The sequence below is a fragment of the Balaenoptera borealis genome (assembly GCF_965194805.1).
Source record: "Balaenoptera borealis genome assembly, chromosome: 2".
NCBI lineage: Eukaryota > Metazoa > Chordata > Mammalia > Artiodactyla > Balaenopteridae > Balaenoptera > Balaenoptera borealis.
Window position 1 is genome coordinate 98377882 of NC_138867.1, and position 24212 is coordinate 98402093.

The following is a 24212-nucleotide window of genomic DNA, read 5'->3' on the forward strand; positions in this document are numbered from 1 at the left end:
TGCAAGTGTTACTTTCTCCCTGATACCTTTCTATGTCTATCTGAAAAAACTCCTGATTCTTTAAAATCTAATTCAAATGTTAGCTGACCAGAGTTGGATACTGCTTCCCCTGGGCCTTTAGAATACTTCATTTATTCATTCAACCAAATATTGGGAGCATCCATTCATCTTAGGCACTATTCTCAGAGCTGGGAGAACAGAGCTGAACAAGACAGAAAAGAACCGTAATCTAACCTATTAGAACTGATCTAATAGAACTTAAATATTCAGGCAGTGATAGCCAAAATAATAATAATAATAAAAAACAAAAAATAAAGTCATATGGTTTCAGATGGTGATAATTGCTATGAAAAAATAGGATAAAGGGATGGAGAATCACCGGCTAAGTCACAGATATTAGTTAAAATGTTCAGAGAAGAATTCTCTGTGGCAGTAATGTTTGATCTAAGACCTGGGAGATTTAAAGGAGTGAGTCAGGTCAAGAAAAGGGGAACGACTTTCTGGAAATGAACTTAGGGTGCTGGAAGAATAGAGAGAACCCTAAACCACAGAACTGATCATGACAAAGAGGCAGATGCTGAGGGGATCCATCCGAGCGAGGGAAGTGTAGGAGACAGAGGAAGCCTGAAAAAGCTCCAAGAGGACCCACAGTGCCTGTAGGGATGGCAGTGTAAGCACAGGTGTGGCTGCAGTGGTCTATCCCCTGGAGAAGTCTGTGGTTTAGGGCCCAGGGGAAGCCTCCAAGCCTAGTTCTCAGGCCTCAAAGATGATTCCTTGAGCAACTATATATCCTGTTAAATTTTTTTCCTTGAACTAGCTAACTTGGTTCTATTATTCATTGCTAAGAACCCTGACTGATATGAGTCTTAAGTACACACACATGTACATATATTGCACAATAGACTTGTACATATATATATTTATATGCTATTTAAAGCCTTGGGACTCATGACAAAATCTAAGGAGTAAATGTGGGGTGACAGAGCAAAAGTGAACTCTTTTTGCTGCCTTTCAATAATTCATTATCTCCCCACATGGATCAGGTCAGCTAATAAACTCCTTACTGATAACCCCTTCAGTTCCACCAATTTAAGACAATTATTCTACTTGCTTGTACCCATTTTCCCCAAATGGCATTTTATCTTTATATTCTCTGCCCACCACTTACTCCACATACCTAAGTTTCCCCTCTCTCTTAGGTTCTGATCATCTCAGGTGGTGTGAGATGTTGTAAAGAAACAAACATGGGAGGTTGAGGCACCAAGAAACTCAGGAGAGCAGAAGGCCTTTACTAATATCCGAGGGGAAGGGTCAAAGAAAAGATAGGAGTCCAGTGAGAGCTGGAGCCTTGGCACCAACGAGAAATTCAGAGATGAAGCAGGGAAGAGATGAAGCCGCCTGTTGGTCAGAGCAGGGTAGAGAGGAATGCATCTGGAGAGGCAAAGTGAAGAAGAAATCACATATCCTGGTCTCAGTCTGCTCCAATTGCCATAACCAAGTCCCACAAACTAGCTGGCTTAAACAACAGAAATTTATTATTTTCTCACAGTTCTGGAGGCCAGAAGTCCAAGATCAAGGTTCCAGCAGTGTTGTGTTCTTCTGAGGTCTCTCTCCTTAGCTTGCAAATGGCCATCATCTCACTGTGTCCTCACATGGTGTTTCCTCTGTGTGTGTATCCCTGGAGTCCTTTTGTATGTCCAAATTTCCTCTTCCTATAAGGACACCAGTCAGATTGGACTAGGGCCCATCCTAATGGCTTTGTTTTAACTTAATCACCACTTTAAAGACCTATCTCCAAATACAGACACACTCTGATATACTAGGAATTAGGACTCCAATATATGAATTTTGAGTGGACACAATTCAGCCCGTAACAACCCTCAATGTTTGTTAGTCATTTACAATTCTTATTTATCAGTTTTTTTTTTAAGACTATCTATCATCCTCACTTTTCTTACCTGCTTATCGCCTGCCCCCTGTATTCCCTGTTCATTTTTTACCTGACTTATCTGGGTGAGACATAGTTTCCTTTTTTTTCTAAATAATCACTAATTTATTGGTATTTTACAATTTGAAAGACTTTGTAAATGTTTTCATGTTTTATCTCATTTAATAATTAATTATCCTTCTGATATGGATGTTATTATTTTAGGCCCATTTTTTAAATGAGGAAACTGAAAGATATAACAATTAAGCAATTTTCCCAAAGTGGAAGAGTTACTAATTGGTGAAGCCAGGGTTCAGACTGCAGAGATCTGATTCAAGAACGTGGGCTCTAATCACCAAACAACATAGGCTGTTGCCTTAATCATGTCTGAACTATGATCTAGAACATAATTGCTGATCTTATCTTCCTTTCCTGATAATTTATGCATGAAATTAGTGCTCTAAAAAGCAAATGCTAGAAAAAGTCCTTACATAATGTATTAGTTTTCTATTGCTGTATAACAAATTACTAAAGCTTAGCAGGTTACAAGAATACCCATTTGTTATCGCAGCTTCCATGGTCAGTGTTACAGGCTCAGTACAACTGGATTTTCTGCTCAGGGTCTCACAAGGGTGAAATCAATGTGTCAGCTAAGCTGTGTTCTCATCTGAGTCCAGGACCCTCTTCAGGGTGCATTCAGGTTGTTGGCAAAATTAGTTCTTTGCAGTTGTAGGGCTGAGGCCCTCATCTTCTTGCTGGCTATTGACTGGGGGCCACTCTCAACACTTATCAGCTTCTCTCTGTATGGCCCTCTAACGACATGGTAGCTTACTTCTTCAAAGCCAACAAGAGAATCTGTCTCTCCAGTCTCAAAGATGGAGACTTATATAACATAATCACAATCACAAGGATTACAAGACACTACTATGAACATTATGTGAAAAATTGGACATCCTAGAAGGAATTGATCAATTCATAGAAACATGCAAGCTAAGAAACCTGAATCATGAAGAAATAGAAAATCTGAACAGCCCAATAATAAGTAAGAAGATTGAGTCAGTAATCAAAAACCTCCCAAAAAGTCCAGGACAAAATAATATCATGGATGAATTCTACCAAGCATTTAAAGAAGAATTAATGCCATTCCTTCTCAAACACTACCAGAAAAATTGATGAGAAAGGGACACTCCCAAACTCATTTTACAAGGCCAGCATTACCCTGATACCAAAGCTAAATAAGGACGCTACAAAGAAAAACAAAATGAAAACAAACAAACAAAAAAAAACTACAGGCTAATATCCCTCAAGAATTTGGATGCAAAAATTCTCATTAAAATATTAGCAAACTGAATTCATCAACACATTAAAAGGATCATACACCATGATCAAGTGGGATTTACTCCTGGAATGTAAGGATGGTTCAACATAAGCAAATCAATAAATGTGATACATGATATTAATAGAATGAAAGATAAAAATCATATGATCATCTTAATAGATGCTGAAAAAGCATTCAATAAAATTCAATATCCCTCATGATAGAAACTCTCAACAAAGTGGATTAAACATATCTCAAGATAATAAAGGCCATATATGACTAGTCCACAGGTAACATCATACTCAAGAGTAAAAAAGGTTGAAGCTTTCCCTCTAAGATCAGAAATAAAACAAAGGACGCCCAATCTCACCACTCCTATTCAAAAGAGTACTGTTAAGTCCTAGCCAGAGGAATCAAGCAAGGAAAAGGAAACCCTGATGTGCTGTTAGTGGGAATGTAAATTGGTAGAGCCATGATGGGAAACAGAATGGAGATTCCTCAAAATATTAAAAATAGACCTACCATGTGATCTAGCAATCCCACTTCTGTGTATATATTCAAAGGAGATTAAATAAAATCCTTATCTGAAGAGATATCTGTATTCCCATGTTCATTGCAGCATTATTCAATAGCCAAGATATGGAAACAGCCTAATTGTCCATCGATAGATGAATGGATAAAGAATGTGTGATATATATATTCAATCATGAGAAAGAAGGAAATCCTGCCATTTTGCAACAACATGGATGGACTTTGAGAGCATTATGCTAATTTATATGTCAGACAGACAAAAAATACCATATGATCTCATTTATAAGTGAAATTTAAACACACTGAACTCATAGAGAGATTGGAAAATTGGTTGCCTGGGTCTGAGGGGTGGGAAAAATGGAGAGATATTGGTCAAAGGGTACAAACTTTAAGTTATAAGATGTATAAGTTCTGGAGATCTAATTACAGCATAGTAACTATGGTTAACAATATTGTATCATATACTTTAAAGTTGCTATGAGTAGAGCTTTATTGTTCTCATCATAACAACAACAGCAACAAAATGGTAATTATGGGAAGTGAAGGATTCGTTAACTAACCTTATCGTGGTAATCATTTTGCAATATAAATATGTATCAAATCGTTTACTTTACTCAAAGGCTACCGATTTAAATGTTAATCTCATTCCAAAATACCCTTACAGAAACATCCAGAACAATGTTGGACCAAATATCTTGGCACCATGACCCAGACAAGTTGACATATATAAAATTAACCATCACACACCCACCCACCCACTCTGGGATAGAATCACCCAGTCATTGTACTTTTTAAAAACAAAGTGGCAAACTTTTTAGTTTTTCAGTTTTTTACTCTTAAGATCAATGATTTATGGGACACTAATGTAGAATGCCTCAGAGTGAACCCTGTAATCATTAAGGATGTCTTCAGGCAATTACAAGGAAAGGTCAAGGCAAAGCTACTGTTGAATACTAAAATCATGTTGAATTTGAAATGAGTGTTGCTTCTACCCTGGTGAGATTCATCCTGACTCACTGAAGTAGGATTCATTAAGATGGATAACCCAAGTTCTACTTGTTTCATAAATCTATCATTTAAAAATGTTTAGAAATTACCAGCAGCATCCCATCCTGAGCGGTAGAGAGAAATGCAATATGGACACTGCCCTTAAAGGACTTATAATCTAGTAAGGGGAAAAAACGTAGAAATCAATACACAGTCACATGCACACACCACACACATTTCTGGTAAATGTTGTTTTTTAATCATTCAGAGAATGAGGTTCTCAGTAAAAAATGGAGAGATGCTTAGCCATGTAATTCATCTTTCCTGGAGCCAAGGAAAAATAAAAATGAAGGCTGGGAGGTAAAGATGGATAAGATTTGAAAAACTGAAGGAAACTGGAAAATCCAAACAAGGTGACAAGAATAAAAAAGATTAATATAGCTTATCTGGGAGTAAATAGAAGATGGCTTCAGGGAGAATAAACTTGATATTGATGGGACCTTCAAGTTTCACAAAATTTGCAAATGCCACTTACAGTTCATTTTACCTTCCATAAATTCAAGGATATAAATACTGAAAAATTTATGAAAGTTCTTCAGACAGTTAATTGTCTTTAAAATACAAAAGCGAAGTTTCTAGCTAGAAATCATCACCTGTCTGACCTCTTTACTTTCCAATAATTTGCATTACCATCAATTTCAGTTATTTCTCTTCCCTGAGCCACTCTACACAAAGTGAAAAATAATTTATTAGGTCACAGGAACTCGTGTATACTTAAAAAAAAAAAAGACCAAAAATGTCTCTTTGATCTCCAGACTCACTCCCAAGCTAAGTGACTTTCACTCCTGAACAACAGTTTTACAATGTGTACAATCAGAATACCTATCACAAAAATGGAAGAAACCACACATCCCAAAGAAGCAATGTCATTTATAGCGCTGTATTTAAGATTGGGAGCTCTGGACCAAAATTGCCTGTGGAGTGCTTAGAATTTTGTAGCCAACATGATAACTTCAATTAATTTATAGATATTAATCCTATTTACTATAAAAAAAAATTATACACCACCTGGGGTAGCATCAACTAATTGACTGACAGTGCTGAAAATTTAACTGAGAAATATAAGATGCAAAAGGGAGCTTTGGAAAGTTTTTTTTAAAAGAAAGATGAGGATAAAAGATGAAGAAACCAAAATGTTTATAATAGCATTTTTCTCCATCTTAACATGCTGAAATTTTGCAAGCGTTATCAGATTAGAACAGATATAATGATCCTTTTTTGGGAGGAAGTTCTAGAAATTTGTTTTCCCTAATTCTTCTTTCTCAATCAGCCTATTAAAAAAAATAGGTGATTTCTTTCTGGGAAGCATATTGCTATTCTTTTCCATGAAATGAATTTCTAGACTCACATGTTGGTAACAGTTATAACCAGCACTCCTATAAAAGAATAAAGATTGTTTTCAGGATTTCTATGTTAGTAACCATGTAGTAGATATAGTTAATCCAAGCTGTTAAATTTTCAAGGGCACTGCTGCTTTGCAGGGCATAATGCTGATTTTCTTATCTCAGCAATGCCGCCTTTAGTTATTTTTGTGATCTTGATCCTCCTGTATCCTTTTTTTGGTAGATTCAAAACAATATTTCTTTTGTCCTGGTTTTCCTCATTAGTTTAAAATAGCATTTTGACTTTGAGTGTTTCATGTGTACGTAGAAATGAATCCTGAAAACTTTCTCCATGGTGTTGTGATTAATTTGTATTCTTTAACGGGAGCTTTAAAAAAAAAAAAAAACTTTTCCTATTACTGAAATCATATACCTTTTTTGTGACTAAAATAAAAAGCATCGGTCAATCCAATTCTTTAGTAATGCTGATACACCATATGCATTCAATTCAGTAATTTAATGGCATAAAGTTTACTCAAAAAGATATTTATATTTATGTATTTTTATATATTTATTAGTGACTTACTGAACCAAGGTGAAAATATCTTGCGATTCCTTAATCTTACTAAATATTTTCAACTCAACATAATCTAGGATTTACAGCACACAAAATGCGTAAGCCTGACAGATATGCTCTAGTTACTTTTAGCTTGGCAGGCATTTTTCTACTCTATCTCCAAATAAAATTTTCTAAAAAGTCAAAAAATGTTGAGACCTTGTTCTGTGTTTCAATAAAGAGTCCTAATACATCTTACTAGATGGAGAATAACATTACAAACCTCCCTTGGGCTCCAAGATACTGCCAGTTGGACACTCTGACCTCTTTTACAAAAAAAGGAAATGAAAACATTCAGCACTTTATCTATAACAGGATGCCTCTGATGGATTTGGTTACACAAGGTTATAGCTGTCAATTGGAAATGCCTAGTCTGCCTCAGTTTGAATCACCTGTCTCGTTTTTCTTCTGCAAGAAAAAGAAATCTGAATTATTCAAGACAATAGAGAAGCTTTACCCTAAACTAAGAAAAGAGGAAAATGGCAACATGTACAAATTTTCATCTTTACTCATTTTTTTAGCCATATACACTTGTGCAAATTATTCTGAACCTATAAAACTGCATAAGATTATGCTATGAAATGCTGAGCGGTAGAAAATATGATCATCAATTTGTCTCAGGGAAGCGAACAAGGGTTCCTTCAGTACTGAAGATTGAATGTATCTTAAAATCACAGATGGAAATTCTAAATTCCAGAATAGGTTAATTTGAAAAGTTATAATTATTCTACAATTAAAATTTATTCTCAATGTCTAAGAAAACTCCCTGGCAGAAATGCAATGCCATTTCATTACTTGGTGTATCTCTCATAATTTTAAAAATGCCCTTTCCAAACTGTTAAATGGTGAACTGCTGAAATTATAAACCGATGTATTTGATGCTAACCACAGCTAATCATTAAGTAGTCTCTCTGAGCCCAATAATATGAGTTCATAAGGAATCTGTTTTTTAAGTTATTTTGTATATATATTATATAACCATATATCAACTGAGCAAATAACAATACAAATGTGTCTGTAGATACAATGAAGTGTAACTATCATGCAGTACCAATTAGTGTTTTAAGAAAAAATCTATAATGTAAATATAGAAGATAGAGATAAGATTAAGTGAAGAGCATAAGAACGTGGGCAATAATGAACAAGAAGTACTTTAAAGAACTTGAGCTACGTTTATGGGAGAACCCAGTGTACATCAGGAGTACAGAGAGTGCAAGAGTGACATGGGGTCCATGATCTGGTGGGGTGGGAGTGAAGCCTGGAGCAGGCAGGGGTTCACATGTGGCAGGATGTGTTCCAGGAACTAGGAGAAATTGTGAGCATCGTTGGGGGAAACCGGTAAGGAGGGAAGATAAATAGATAAATAGAATTAAATAGATGGTAGATTACATAGGACCTTGTAAACCACAGAAAGCTTTTGGACTCTATTCTAAGCACAGTAGGGACCCTGTGATAGGCTTTTAAGCAGTGGAGCTTCATAATCAGATTTTATCTTTAGGAACATTTCCTTGGCTCTAGTGGGGTAAATGATAGGAGATCAGGGTCTATCATAGAGGAATACAATACTATAGTTAGTAGACATTAATGTGGTATTTGAAGGCGATGATAATGGCCTTAAGTAGTAAAGTATCACTGAGAGTAGAGTGAGGTGAGTGGATTCCAGAGATATATTAATATATTAGTGTTAACAGTAGGAAAGGGAGAATACAGAGTTAGGAAAGGTGCCTCGGGGTCTGTCTTGGGCAACTGACTGGCGAGTCTGTGTGTCATTCCCTGGCAGAATAGACTTTGAAAAGGAAGAGCAATGGGGAGCTGGGGGATAGCAGAGATGACGAGTTGCCACTTTGACATGTTGTGTAGGATGTTCCTTGGATCATGCAAGGGATCCTGGGCTGTAGGGAGTTGGATAAACAGAAAGATTTAGGAGAAGAATCTGGATTTGAATTAGAGATTTGAAATTCATTCTTAAAAAAATATAATTGAAAATGGGAATGGGTGAAAACTCTCAGAGAATTATGGGAATAAAAGCAAAAGTAATTTCACAAGGCAGAACCCTAAGAAACATTGAAATTTAAAGAGTAGACTAAGAAAGAAAAGCCTGAAAGAGGACACTGTCAGAAAAGTGGGAGGAAACTTACTTTAATTATAAAAATGACCTTGGTAAAGAAATGTTTTTGTATTGCATGAGGCTAATCTACATTTTAAGAGTGTTACTCTAATATGTTGGAAAATGAATAAAAACAGAGCAATGCCTGGAGGTAGAAATATCAGGAAAAAATGAAGCTAAGGAATCACATTCATTTATCCATTTATTCACTGATACATTCAGGGGCTTCCTATTAAGGATTCATTGTGAAATACTGTAAAAGATGTTGCAGCAAATCTAAACATAAATTAAAGCACAGAGTCTGGCTTTCAGGAACTCATGCACTACAGTAAGAAATGAAACATGTGCTTTAGTAAATAATTTGAGGGGGAACAGGACATGTTTCCTAAAGAAAGCATAGAAAACATACTAAGGAAGGCCAGAAAAAGAATACAGAGCTCTGCCACAGGGTCAGGCACAATGCAGATTCTCAACATACATATTGAATCAATTTGTGCTGTCCAGCTGGAGGGGTTAAAAAAAGCTTTCTGTAGCAGTTGGCACTTGCCATTAAAATAGGAGAACTCCTAATATTTAAATATAAGAGAGAGATAAATCAGTAGCAGGTACAAGGGCAGCAGCTGGAGCAACTTAATCTGGAGTAAAGACCTGAGAAATGTATTCATTTTAAAAATATTTTGAGCATCTGTCTATATTTCCTCAAGTTACAAACTAAAGAAAACAGTTCATTTTTGTGGCAGTGGCAGTTTCTGATCAAGAGCTAAAAATAACAATTGATGATGTCTAAAACACTTATAAATACATTCATATTTAATCCTCAGAGACAACTTTGATAATCAGGACAGTTATTTCTACACATGTAAACCAAGACCTGAATGGGTAAATGTAATAGAATCTAAGTCTCTGCAGTGTCCTACACCTTAAATTTTAGAATATTCTGGCCATTTTCATCATGACATTCTCAATAAATAATTCTAGACTAATTAAAAATGTATAATGCCACTAAAAGCAGATTATAATTCCCGGTCATAACAGCTGAGAATAGAAGTGCCTGAGAGAGCAAGTACAGTTTGTGTGTGTTGGGTTCTGTGTCTTGTGCATGGTGAGGGCTTCAGAAGGAAATACTGAGACGGTTTAAAGTGAAGGGCTTCAGCAGAGGCTGTGCATATTAAATAGACAAAACACAGTGTGGAAATTTAAGTGATCTGAGATTTGAGTAACCATTTGGAAGCCTAGTTTCTGGTCCTGGACTCATGATTTCATCTTAAGTCAGCTGCTAATTCTCTGATTAATAACAGTTTTACAGCATTTGCTGTATGAAGAACGCCTGTTAACTTAGATGTCTGAATCTCAAAAAGACTAATGCACAATTTTTTAATTAAGATATCTTTTGTGCTATCTTCTTAAAATAGTACAGCAGAAAGCAGTAAATTTACTTAAATTTCTAATGATCATTTTCAAATATACTGAAACTTTTATTTGAGCGGACCTGTTATGTGCTACTAACATATGTCAGTACTTATAGTTTATATCTTGCTCAGTGTTAATATCCTAAGGTTATGTATAATACAAGTTTCACATACCTGCCCCCGATATGTATTGCAATCCAATGTGATAACGCTAATGAAAAGTGGTATGTTTCCTCTTTGGTTATTTGACAAGGCACAGAACAAGAAGTGTGTGAGGTGCCTCTTAGCCATCTGCTAGCTCCCTTGATTACTAAATGTGCTCCATGAGTGCTTGAAGACAGAGCCTTGCAGAGGCATTGGGTCTGCCAAGCTTCTACTTAACCGTTCTTGAACTTATGCCAGTTTTAGCTTTCTGTCCTAAGTTTAATGCCTTTGTCAGGCACACAAAAAGTAAAATCACTTCCAGTATTTCAACTGAAGAGCATCCCTACCCAGGAAGTCAGAAGGACATTTTATATTCATGTTATGAGTATGCAGTGGGAATAGAGAAGAGTTAACCCTGGTTCTGACATACAGATCTGAGTTACTCTTAGCTAGAAAGCACTTTTCTCCTATTTTATATTTCACACCCCTATACTAAATTGTCATTGATGTTTCTCAAAATCTTAAATCTTCCTAGGAATTCTATGAGCTTTTAGAAGAAACTAAAGCAGGATTCTTTTTTTTTCCCTTCAGGAACAAACACCCATAGATTTACAAATATTCACCTACACATGTCTTCTGAATGGCCAGCCATGCTGAAGACTTTGTTCTTTTTTTTTTTTATTTTTATTTTTTTATATTGGAGTATAGTTGATTTACAATGTTGTGTTAGTTTCAGGTATACAGCAAACTGCTTCAGTTATACATATATCTATTCTTTTTCAAATTCTTTTCCCATTAGGTTATTACTGATTATTGAGTAGAGTTCCCTAAGCTATACAGTATATCCTTGTTGGTTATCTATTTTAAATATAGTAGTGTGTATATGTCAATCCCAAACTCCTAATTTATCCCTCCCCCCCACCTTTCCCCTTTGGTAACCATAAATTTATTTTCTATGTCTGTGAGATAAAGGCCGTATATGACAAACCCACAGCTAACATCACGCTCAACTGTGAAAAGCTGAAAGCATTTCCTCTAAGATTAGGAAAAGACAAGGATGTCCACTCTCGCCACTTTTCTTCAACATAGTTTTGGAAGTTCTAGCCATGGCAATCAGGGGAGAAAAAGTAATAAAAGGGATCCAAATTGGAAAAGACAAAGTAAAACTCTCATTGTTTGCAGAGACATGATACTATACATAGAAAATCCTAAAGATGCTACTAGAAAACTAGTAGAGCTCATCAGTGAATTCAATAAGGTTGCAGGATACAAAGTTAATACACAGAAATCCCTTGCATTCCTATACACTAACAACAAAAGATCAGAAAGAGAAATTAAGGAAACAATCCCATTTACCATCACATCAAAAAGAATAAAGTATCTGGGAATAAACCTACCTAAGGAGGCAAAAGACCTGTACTCCATAAACTATAAGATGCTGATGAAAGAAATCGAAGATGACATAAATAGATGGAAAGATATGCTATGTTCTTGAATTAGAAGAATCAATATCGTCAAAATGACTATACTACTCAAGACAATCTACAGATTCAATGCAATCCCTATCAAATTACAAATGGCATTTTTCGCAGAACTAGAACAAAAATTTTTTAAATTTGTATGGAGACACAAAAGACCCTGAATAGCCAAAGCCATTTTGAGAAAGAAAAACAGAGCTGGAGGAATCGGGCTCCCCAACTTCAGACCATACTACAAAGGTACAGTTGTCAAAACAGTATGGTACTGGCACAAAACAGAAATATAGATCAATGGAACAAAATAGAAAGCCCAGAAATAAATCCACGCACCCATGGTCAATTAATCTATGACAAAGGAGGCAGGAATAAACAATGGAGAAAAGAAAGTCTTTCCAATAACTGGTGCTGGGAAAACTGGACAGCTACATGTAAAAGAATGAAATTAGAACACTCCCTAACACCATACACACACAAAAAACTCAAAATGGATTAAATACCTAAATGTAAGATCAGATACTACAAACTCTTAGAGGAAAAACACAGGCAAAACACTCTTTGACATAAATTGCAGCAATATCTTTTTGGATCCACCTCCTAAAGTAATGAAAATAAAATCAAATATAAGCAAATGGGACCTAATTAAACTCAAAAGCTTTTACACAGCAAAGGAAACCATAAACAAAACAAAAAGACTTGTTTTTAATGTATGTGTGCTTGTGTGTATCATCTAGGCATGCATATCAAATATACATTCTTTTATTTTAATAAATTTATTTATTCTATTTATTTAGTTTTGGCTGCATTGGGTCTTCGTTGCTGCATGCGGGCTTTCTCTAGTTGCGGTGAGCAGGGTCTACTCTTCCTTGCGGTGTGCGGGCTTCTCTTGCTGTGGAGCACAGGCTCTAGGTGCATGGGCTTCAGTAGTTGTGGATCGCGGGCACTAGAGTGCAGGCTCAGTAGTTGTGGTGCATGGGCTTAGCTGCTCCATGGCATGTGGGATCTTCCCAGACGAGGGCTTGAACCCATGTCCCCTGCATTGGCAGGCACATTTCTAACTGCTGCACCACCAGGGAAGCCCCCACTTGAGGCTTTCTTTCCATGAAAAACATTCTGAAACAAGTGTGACATACCTGCTATTTTCAGACAAACAATTTTCAAGTAGTGTAGCTCGCCGCCCATATCCACGGCAAGAAAAATGTCAGGTAGGATGGCAATAGGTTTGTTTTTATTTTTTAACATCTTTATTGCAGTATAATGGCTTTACAGTGTTGTGTTAGTTTCTGCTGTATAACAAAGTGAATCAGCTATATGCATACGTATATCACCATATCCCCTCCCTCTTGCGTCTCCCTCCCACCCTCCTTATCCATCCCCTAGGTGGTCGCAAAGCACCCAGCTGATCTCCCTGTGCTATGCAGCTGCTTCCCACTAGCTATCTATTTTATATTTGGTAGTGTATATATGTCAGTGCTATTCTCTCACTTCATCCCAGCTTACCCTTCCCCCTCCCTGTGTCCTCAAGTCCATTCTCTATGCCTGTGTCATTATTCCTGTTCTGCCCTTAGGTTCATCAGAAGCATTTTTTTTCTTTTTTTAGATTCCATGTACATGTGTTAGCATATGGTATTTGTTTTTCTCTTTCTGACTTACTTCACTCTGTATGACAGACTCTAGGTCCATCCACCTCACTACAAATAACACAATTTCATTTCTTTTTATGGCGAGTAATATTCCATTGTATATATGTGCCACATCTTCTTTATCCATTCATCTGTCGATGGACACTTCGGTTGCTTCCATGTCCTGGCTATTGTAAATAGTGCTTCAATGAACATTGTGGTACATGACTCTTTTTGAATTATGGTTTTCTCAGGGTATATGCTCAGCAGTGGGATTGCTGGGTCTTATAGTAGTTCTATTTTTAGTTTTTTAAGGAACCTCCATACTGTTCTCCATAGTGGCTGTATCAATTTACATTCCCATGAACAGAGCAAGATGATACCCTTTTCTCCACACCCTCTGCAGCATTTATTGTTTGTAGATTCTCCACACCATTCTGACTGGTGTGAGGTCATATGTCATTGTAGTTTTGATTTGCATTTCTCTAATGATTAGTGATGTTGAGCATCTTTTCACGTGTTTGTTGGCAATCTGTATATCTTCTTTGGAGAAATGTCTATTTAGGTCTTCTGCCCATTTTTGGATTGGGTTGTTTGTTTGGGGATATTGAGCTGCATGAGCTGCTTGTATATTTTGGAGATTAATGCTTTGTCAGTTGCTTCATTGGCAAATATTTTCTCCCATTCTGAGGGTTGTCTTTTCATCTTGTTAATGGCTTCCTTTGCTGTACAAAAGCTTTTAAGTTTCATTGGGTCCCATTTGTTTATTTTATTTTTTTCCATTTCTCTAAGAGGTGGGTCAAAAAGGATCTTGCTGTGATTGATGTCATAGAGTGTTCTGCCTATGTTTTCCTCTAAGAGTTTTATAGTGTGTGGCCTTACATTTAGGTCTTTAATCCATTTTGAGTTTATTTTTGTGTATGGTGTTAGGGAGTGTTCTAATTTCATTCTTCTACATGTAGCTGTCCAGTTTTCCCAGCACCACTTACTAAACAGGCTGTCTTTTCTCCATTGTATTCTCTTGCCTCCTTTATCAAAGATAAGGTGACCATATGTGCGTGGATTTATCTCTGGGCTTTCTATCCTGTTCCATTGATCTATATTTCTGTTTTTGTGCCAGTACCAAACTGTCTTGATTACTGTAGCTTTGTAATATAGTCTGAAGTCACGGAGCCTGATTCCTCCAGCTCCGTTTTTCTTTCTCAAGATTGCTTTGGCTATTTGGGGTCTTTTGTGTTTCCATACAAATTGTGAAAGTTTTTGTTCTAGTTCTGTTAAAAAATGCCATTGTTAGTTTGATAGGGATTGCATTGAATCTGTAGATTGCTTTGGGTATATAGTCATTTTCACAATGCTGATTCTTCCAATCCAAGAACATGGTATATCTCTACATCTGTTTGTCTCATCTTTAATTTCTTTCATCAGTGTCTTATAGTTTTCTGCATACCAGTCTTTTGTCTCCTTAGGTATGTTTATTCCAAAGTATTTTATTCTTTATGTTGCAATGGTAAATGGGACTGTTTCCTTAATTTCCCTTTCAGATTTTTAATCATTATCAACAATCACTTTGAACATGAGTGGTGTAAATGTACCAATTAAGACAAAGATTCTCGAAGTGGATAAAAAAAAAAAAAAATGACCCAACTATACACTGTTTTTAAGATATCCACTTTAAATATAAACACACATAGATTATAAGTGAATAGATGGAGAGAGATATACTATGCCAACACCAATCAAAATAAAGTAGGAGTAAACTATATTAATTTCAGGAAGAGTAGATTTCAGACCCAGGAAAGTTATCAGGGATAAGTAAGGACATTACATAATGATAAAAGGGTTAATTCTTCAAAGAGACATAATCCTTAATGTGTATGCACCTAACAATAGAGCACCCAAATACAGTACATGAGGCAAAACTGATAGAATTTCAGGGAGAAATACATGAATCCACTATCATAATTGGAGACCTCAACACCCTTCTATCAGAAATGGACAGATCCAGGGGACAGAAAATCAATAATGAAGTCAGCAACATCATCAATCAACAGGATATGAGGGACAACTGTAGCCTACAATTGGAACAACTGGACATACGTATGCAGAAAATGAATCTAGACACAGACCTTAAACCTTTCGCAAAAAAACTCAAAATGAATCACAGACTTAAATGTAAATTGTAAATTATACATCTCCTAGTAGATAACATAGAAAATCTATATGTCCTTAGGTTTGCCAATGACTTTTTAGGTACAACACCAAAGGCATGAACCATGAAAGAAAGAATTAATAAACTGGACTTCATTAAAATTTTAAATTTCTGCTTTTTGAAAGACAATGTCAAGAGAACAAGAAAACAATCCACAGACTGGGAGAAAACATTTGCAAAAGGTATACCTGATAAAGAGTGTTATCCAAAATATACAAAGAACTTTTAAAACTCAACCATAAGAAAAAACCTGATTAAAATACAGGTCAAATAACTTAACAGACACCTCATCCAAAAAGATACACAGATGGCAAAGAAGCAGATGAACATCATATGTCATCAGGGAAATGTAAATTAAAGCAGCAATGAGATACCACTGTACACCTGTTAGAGTGGCCAAAATCCAGAACACTGGCAATGCCAAGTGCTGGTAAGAATGCAGAGCAACATCAACTCTCATTTATTGCTGGTGAGAATGCTAAGTGGTATAGTGACTTTGGAAGACAGTTTGGTGATTTCTTAGAAAATTAAAAATAATACTCTTACCATTTGATCCAGTAATTGTCCTCCTTGGTATTTACCCAAAGGTGTTGAAAACTTATGTTGACACACAAACCTGCACATGAATGTCTATAGCAGTTTTATTTATAATTTCTAAAACTTAGAAGCAATCAAGATATCTTTCAGTAGGTGAATAGAAGAACTATTGTACATCAAGACAATGGAATATTATTTACTGCTAAAAAAATCAGCTATCAAGCCATGAAAAGACATGCAGGGAACTTAAATGCATATTACCAAGTGAAAGAAACCAATCTGAAAAGGCTGCTTTCTATATGATTCCAACTCCATGACATTTTAGGAAAGGCAATATTATGGAGACATTAAAAAGATCAGGGTTGCCAGAGTCAGGAAGGAAGGAAGGAAACAGGTGGAGCGCGAAGGGTTTTTAGGGCAGTGAAATTACTGTGTATCATGCTGTAACAGTGAATACATGTCATTAGAATTTGGTCCAAACTCATAGAACGTATAACACCAAGAATGAACCCTAATGTAAATTACAGACTGGGTGATAACGATGTCATTGTAGGTTCATCAGTTGTAACTGATGCACCTTTCTGCTGGGGGATATTGGTAATGGAGGAGGCTATGCATTTGTAGGGGCAGGGCTTACATGGGAAATATCTCTACCTTCTGCTCAATTTTGCTATGATCCTAAAACTGCTCTAAAAAATAAAGAATGAAGAATATAATGGTGGCTTTATGTAACCATTAGGTTTGGGGGCAAATTTCAAAGGCATCACTGAAAATGATGTATCAGTGATACATCTATCAAAATAAGATGTACCTATCATTTTGTTTCTGCTGACCTCCTCCTCGTTTCTTCATTGTATCTGCTTCCTGGATAAACACTATCTGCCCAAGAAAAGAAGAAAAAGAGAGAGAGAGAGATGGAAGGAAGGAAGTAGGGGAGAAGGAGGGAGGGAAGGAGAAAGAGAGGAAAAGAGAGGAATGTACTGCCAGTTTTTTAAAATTACCTTGTGATTATATTCTTATTCTTGTTTGTAATGTCAAACCATAACACACAAACAAGATGCACTGTATAAATGAAAAAACATCAGTGCTTAACCAATTTAAGTTTTGGCAGACTTACTAATAAAAGTAGATAAACAACCGAAGCCCAGGCTATTAGAAAGAAAAATAAGTTTGGAGATTAGAGAAGCTGGTTCAATAATAAAGAACAAGAAGTGTCTACAATTTAAACTGGATGTTTTTCTTATTGTTGACAGTTTAGTCCCACAAGACTTTTCCTTATCTGGTCCCAGTATAGGAGGAAGGAGCAAAGTGGGCTCTAAAATGCCAGTGGGACATGCAAGAGCTACAGAGGTCAAATACCAGAGATGCCAGCCTTTATTTACCTGCAGTACTTAGGAATTTTTCCTTTTTGAGGTGAGAGCATTCTGGCCTCATTCTCTCCTTCTCAGTGCTCAATCTCATGCACTTAGATATATTCCCAGGGGCTCTTTTATTCTTTGAAACAGAAACCTTTGCAGTCGTTTTTCCTAATTTATTTTCAGTTTATTTTCTTTAACCTTGAACTTATTTAAGGAGTCGTAGCTTCTTAAAAGTATATTGCAAAAGGAGAAGCAAAATCTGCAGAAAACAAACCTATGAGGACCCCAAAAAAATCTCACTACTTTCCTTTATGATGCTTCTATTTAAAACACATTTGTATGTCTAGGTCTTGGTAAATTTATAAATATAAATATAAAAATAAATGTAAATGTCTTTCAATATAGAGAATGATTATATTGACCTCTATAATTAAACAGCAGACTAAATATCCTGAAAATCTCCAATTACCAAACACCAAGAAATATTGGGATACAACTATAAACACCCCTTTAAATGCACAGAGGAGCTCTTAAGAGTTAGGGAACTTGCTGGTGGCCTTAAAACTGAGAATGTAAATGAAAATAAGATACCTCCTAATCTACCCTCAGTGAAGATGGTCTGGGAAAGAAAATCTGATCTCACTGCCAGTTTGAAAAAAGAAAACAAAAAGACACCTGACTGCCTGGCCTGGAATTCAGATGGAATATTTGTCTCCTCCAGAAATCATAATAAAAGTCCTCTCTTCACACAATTAAAGATGTAAATGTACAGCAGTAGAATGGCCCAAAGAGTCCCAAAAAAAGAGCTGAAGAGGGGTCCAAGTTTGTTAACAGTCTAGAGTTCCTGGCCAAAAAGAAAAAAAAAAAAATTTACATAACAACTTGAGCCTCATAGCATTTCTTTAAATCTAAAAATACAACTCAATTTTTAAAAACATAATGAAATTAGCCACATGAATGAGACTGTACAGATAAAAATGTCAGAAAGAATTTCAGATGGTTGACTTGCTAAATATCAAACCTTAAATAAATATGCTTAAAATGCTTTAAGAAAAGGTAAAACCAAAAAACATAAGAATGTTTTAAACATCATGAAAATAATAATAATGATAAATAATAATAATAGAAAAGAGCCTAGAAAGACAAAGAGATGGAGATGAAATGAGGCTGAGAAACAGGGAAAGAATCATGTCTAAATTAGAAGTAGATTCCAGAGAAAAGAACAGAGAATGGGGGAGAAAAAACATACAAAAAGAACATCTGAGAAATTCCCAGTATTCATGAAAGACATAAATTTACAAATTCAGAGAGCCTAACAAATTGGAGTCAAGATAAATAATAAATCCACACTTTGATACATAATAGTGAAACAAAAGAGCACAGAGTCAAAAAGTTATCAAAAGCAACTGGAAACCACGGAATAAAGTTTACAATTTTTATAACACTTTTATCTTTAGATGCATGATATTAAAGATTTACATTTAGTACTATATAAAGTCACTTGAAATAAATCCTTTCTCTGTTATGTTACCAAAAATAAATAAATAAATAAAAGCAGCTGGAAGGAAAAGAGAGATTATCTAGAAAGGGATATCATTTAGTCACACACCAGACTAATCAATGACAACAACAACAAAGAAAGTGGGCAAATGTGGTCAATTTCCTGAGAAGAAATATTTATCAATTTATGATTTGTAAACATCAAACTGTAATTCAACAATAAAGATGAGATAAAGGTACGTCCAAAAATATTAAAAAAAAAATAAGAGCTTACCACCAAGAGTTTCTCATGATGCAACCTGTAAAAATATCAAGAGGAAGAGAAATTATAATCTAAGGAAGGTCTACAGTTCAAGAAAATGATCAAGAATGAGTTTAAATTGATACTGCTGTATAAAATAATACTAATGAAATTTACTGATTTTGGAATTAACATTTGTGAAATTAAAACCTTGATTAATAATATCTAAGATTGGACTTCCCTGGTGGTGCAGTGGTTAAGAATCCTCCTGCCAATGAAGGTGACACGGGTTCGAGCCCTGGTCCAAGAAGATCCCACATGCTGCGGAGCAACTAAACCCATGCACCACAACTACTGAGCCTGTGCTCTAGAGCCCACGAGCCACAACTAATGAGCCCATGTGCTGCAACTACTGAGGCCTGCGTGCCTAGAGCCTGTGCTCCACAACAAGAGAAGCCACGGCAATGAGAAGTCCATGCACCACAACGAAGAGTAGCCCTTGCTTGTCGCAACTAGAGGAAGGCCGTGCACAGCAACAAAGACCCAATGCAGCCAAAAAATAAATAAATTAATAAATTAAAAAAATATATATCTAAGGTAAAAGTCTTGTCCAGAATGAATACAGTCTTACATCATTGAATTATTAGGAAGAAATGAAATATTATTTGTTTGGATCTTGTTACATTTGCCTACTAATATACAAGCAGTCGAGAAATCACAAAAAAGAAGCAGTGAAGAAGAACGGTATTTAGAAAACACAAAAATTAATGGTGGAAATAAATCCAAACATATTTTTAGAACAATAACTCTAAATGTAATATATGAGTCTGTTAAAAAGATTATCAGGTAAGATTAAAGGATTAAGCTATTAACAAGACAAACATCAAAACTACAATGCCTAAGAAAAGATAGATATTTAAAATAAATAAATAAATAAAAGAACATACTAGGAAAATACAAAGCAAAGTAAAGGTGAGGTGGCTATGTTAATAACAGATTAAACAAACTAAGAAAAAACATGTTACTAATTATAACTGGGCTCATTACATTTTGATTAAAAAAAAAAAGAAACTTACTAAGAAGCCATAGTACTTCTAAGCTTCTGGCACCTAATATGTAGTCTCAAAACATATGAAGCAAAAAAAAATTCAACAAAATAACCATCATAATGGAAGATTTATCGTGTTTCTTTCAGTAACTAATAGAATGACAGATCAAAATTGATAGGATATAAAACATTTAAGCAACACCACTAATAAACCTGGGCTAAGAGCATATAAAGAGGCTATAGAAAAGAAGTTTGTTACCTTTCTTTTGGTTAGTAGTTATCTAGTATACCTTTTTCTGTCTGTTTATTTTGACCTTACTGTGTCCTTATATTTTAAGTATATCTCTTGTAACCAGCACAAAACTAATTTTTTTTGAAGAATATATTCTTACAATCTCTACCTTTTAATTGGCAAGGTTATATTTATTTTGCATAATGGCATTTTTAGGCTTTTTTAAAAAACATATTCCTTTCTTTATTTTTCCTGTTTTCTTTTGCTTCCTTTATTTCTACATTTCTTTTCTGTCTTGGGATGGAGGGCTAAGTGTTCTTTCTCTCTTTTGAATTCTTCATTCTTTTATTTTCTCACATCTTTTATAAAGTTACCATTCCATTTTTATTCTTTTAATTCAAACCTTTGAAATCTTAGCATACTTGCTAACAAATTATGGAGTCCCTCTGTATTCTAACCTCTTTCAGAACAAATCAAATTATAGCACTCTAATTTCATTACACCTCTGGCTTAGATACTCTTTTACACCACATTCTCTCTGTCTCTGTCTTTCTCTGCACACTTAAGTTGAATGCTCTCTTGGGCTTTTCTTCTCTTTATTTCCCAGTGGAAGCTTTTCTCAAATGTCTACTGAGTCTTGGCTGCTGGTACCTACTTAAGAGAGATGCATGAAGAGCTCTGTGTATATGAGCAGGCCTTGCCATTAATGAGCTTCCCTACAGTACGAAAATAAAACACTTATGACCTCATACATTTCAATATCTGCAGGTTTTTACTCTGAGATCTTTGAGCTGTCCAAAAACAAACAAACAAACAAACCTACAATTGATAGAATGAAACAGGCATGGAAGACTCTATTCAAGACTATTACAATAAGGGGAAGAGATTGAACTCAACTCCTGTGAAACAAAAGATGAGAGAGTTTTAAGCATGGGGTAAGCTACTGGCAAACTACTGGAGTATGTTGGGAAGAGGCTAATCAATGTGATTAGCCCACCTTTGTTTCCTAATGGGCTCCCATGGAAGTCAGCTTCTGACCCTCCCACAGAGACTGGGAGAGAGGGCCACTATCTTTTTTGAGAATTACATTTCAAAGGGAGGGATCCCAGGTCCTTGAAAATGACATTCCTGAGTTGTTGAAGATTTACATCTCAAAAGGGCAGAGAAATAATTTATAATTATAAAATTTTCTAAAGTAAATGCTCTAGTGGGGGTGGAGTCAAGATGGTATTCTAGAAGGATGCAGAATTTACGTCTTCTCACAATTGGGGCACCTACCAGGCATCTGTGGGGGACCACAGACACCTAAGGGAACAGGAGGAACCCCCAGTGACTGGGTAGGAAGTGGGGCATGGGGAGGGTGAAGGGGGAGGAGAAGTGGAGGTGGGATGGGATCAGTGCCCCTGAAGGGTGTCTGGGGGAGGGGAAGGGATCCCACACCCAAAGGGGGAAATTGGAGAACCACTGGGAGGGCAGAGGATCAAAAGGGAGCATGGCCAGGTTTCCCCTGCCCACTTGGACCCCTAGGAACCTGTTGAGATCCTGGACCTGATTCTCTGCCCACCTAGGCCCCCTCCAGCCATGTGGGTCCTGAGGGAGTGGGAGGGATGGAAGGGGAGCAAAAGTAAAGGCCGGACCTACGGAACCAGCACCCCTGAGGGGCGGTGGTGGGAGGGAAGGAGTTCCTACACCCAGCAGGACCCACCCATGGTTAGGGGTCCAGCAGCAATGAGAGAGAACCTGGGAGAGACCCTGGGGGAGGGGCATGAAGGAACAGAAGGGAATGGGGCCAGTGCTTCCCCTGTCCACTTAGGCACCGGGAAGCCTGTTGGGCTCCCAGGCCTAATCCTCTGCTCTCGGAGCCCCCCTCCTGCTGCGCACAACCCAAGCCCCGCCCCTACAGCCCCACCCATGACCCTAACTCCAAACTCTGGAACCCCACACTCCAGAGGCCCTCCTTTCTACACGCGGCCTCTCCTCTTCTGTGCACAGGTCCTAAGCAGAGGCCCCGCCCCATGCTCAAAGGTCACCCCCCACCCGCCTAGATCCCACCCCACCCTAAACCCCACCCCTGCCTAAGTTCCACCCCCTGCCTAAACTCTGCCCCCATAACCAAGGCTTTTTTTTTTTTCTTTTTCTATTCTCTTTTCCTCTTTCTTTTAGATTGGGGTTCTGTTTTACCTTCTTGATTCACTATTCTTGATTGTTTTATATTTTTATTTTTGCTAATCTTTTATTTTTCTAATTTTATTTTATTCTTTATACTTTGTTAGTGATCTCTCCTTTTGGCTTTTTGCCACCCACCCCCTTTTTTTTTGCCTTTCTCCTGCTGTGGTTTTATTTTACCTTATTGAAGTTGTTTCAATTATAGTTTTAATTTTCCTAATATACATTTTATCTTTCTAATTTTATTTTGTTTTTTATTCTTTGATATTGTACTGCTACTTTTCTTTTTTTCTTACTGTGCCACAAAGCTTGCGGGATCTTGGTTTGCAAGCCAGAGGTCAGGCCCAAGCTCCTGTGGTGGGAGCTCCAAGTCCAAACCGCTGGTCTAACAGAGAACCTCAGACCCCAGGGAATATAAATCAGAGTGAGGCCTCCCAGAGGTCCTCATCTCAGCACCAAGACCCAGATCTCTCTAACACCTGCAAACTCCAGTGCTGGACATCTCAGGCCAAACAACCAGTAAGACAGGAAAACAGCACCACCCATTAAAAAAAAAAAATGAAACGACAAAAAAATATGCTACAGACGAAAGAGCAAAGTAAAAACCTACAAGACCAAATAAATGAAGATTAAATAGGCAACCTACCTGAAAAAGAACTCAGAGTAATGATAGTAAAGATGATCCAAAATCTCAGAAAGAGAATGGAGAAAATACAAGAAACATTTAACAAGAATCTAGAAGAACTAAAGAGCAAACAAACAGTGATGAACACCACAATTACTGAAATTAAAAATACTTTAGAAGGAATCAATAACAGAATAACTGAAGCAGAAGAACAGATAAGTGAGCTGGAAGATAAAATGGTGGAAATAACTGCCAAGGGGAAGAATAAAGAAAAAGGAATGAAAAGAATTGAGGACAGTCTCAGAGACCTCTGGGAGAACATTAAATGCACCAACATTCAAATTACAGGGGTCCTAGAAGAAGAAGAGAAAAAAAGAAGGGTCTGACAAAATATTTGAAGACATTATAGTCAAAAACTTCCCTAACTTGGAAAAGGAAATAGTCTGTCAAGTCCAGGAAGCACAGACAGTACCATACAGGATAAACCCAAAGAGAAACACTGCAAGACACATATTAAATATCAAACTATCAAAAATTAAATACAAAGAAAAAATATTAAAAGCAGAAAGGGAAAAGCAACAAATAACATAAAAAGGAATCCCCATAAGGTTAACAGCTAATCTTCAGCAGAAATTCTGCAAGCGAGAAGGGAATGGCAGGACATACTTAAAGTGATGAAAGGGAAAAACCTACAACCAACATTACCCTACCCAGCAAGGATATCATTCAGATTCGATGGAGAAATTAAAACCTTTACAGATAAGCAAAAGTTAAGAGG

The 24212-nt window shown here is 36.5% G+C and overlaps 1 protein-coding gene across 3 annotated transcripts in view; it reads right to left on the bottom strand.

Annotated features, from left to right (window-relative positions):
- The window catches only part of LOC309622452 (uncharacterized protein), a 665771-nt gene that overhangs the window by 53712 nt on the left and 587847 nt on the right, over window positions 1-24212 (bottom strand). The window contains exons 4-5 of one of the 3 annotated variants that reach the window (XR_014240881.1): window positions 19397-19421; window positions 1548-1712 (exon numbers count right to left, since the gene is read on the bottom strand). Coding sequence is in view for 1 of the 3 variants with exons in the window: in XM_082378512.1 (XP_082234638.1) it covers window positions 19397-19421 (25 nt within the window). In the remaining 2 variants the exon portion in view is untranslated. Of the gene's footprint in view, window positions 1-1547; window positions 12777-19396; window positions 19422-24212 lie in introns of those variants that run through there. The other 2 variants (XR_014240882.1, XM_082378512.1) reach the window with 2 other exon arrangements.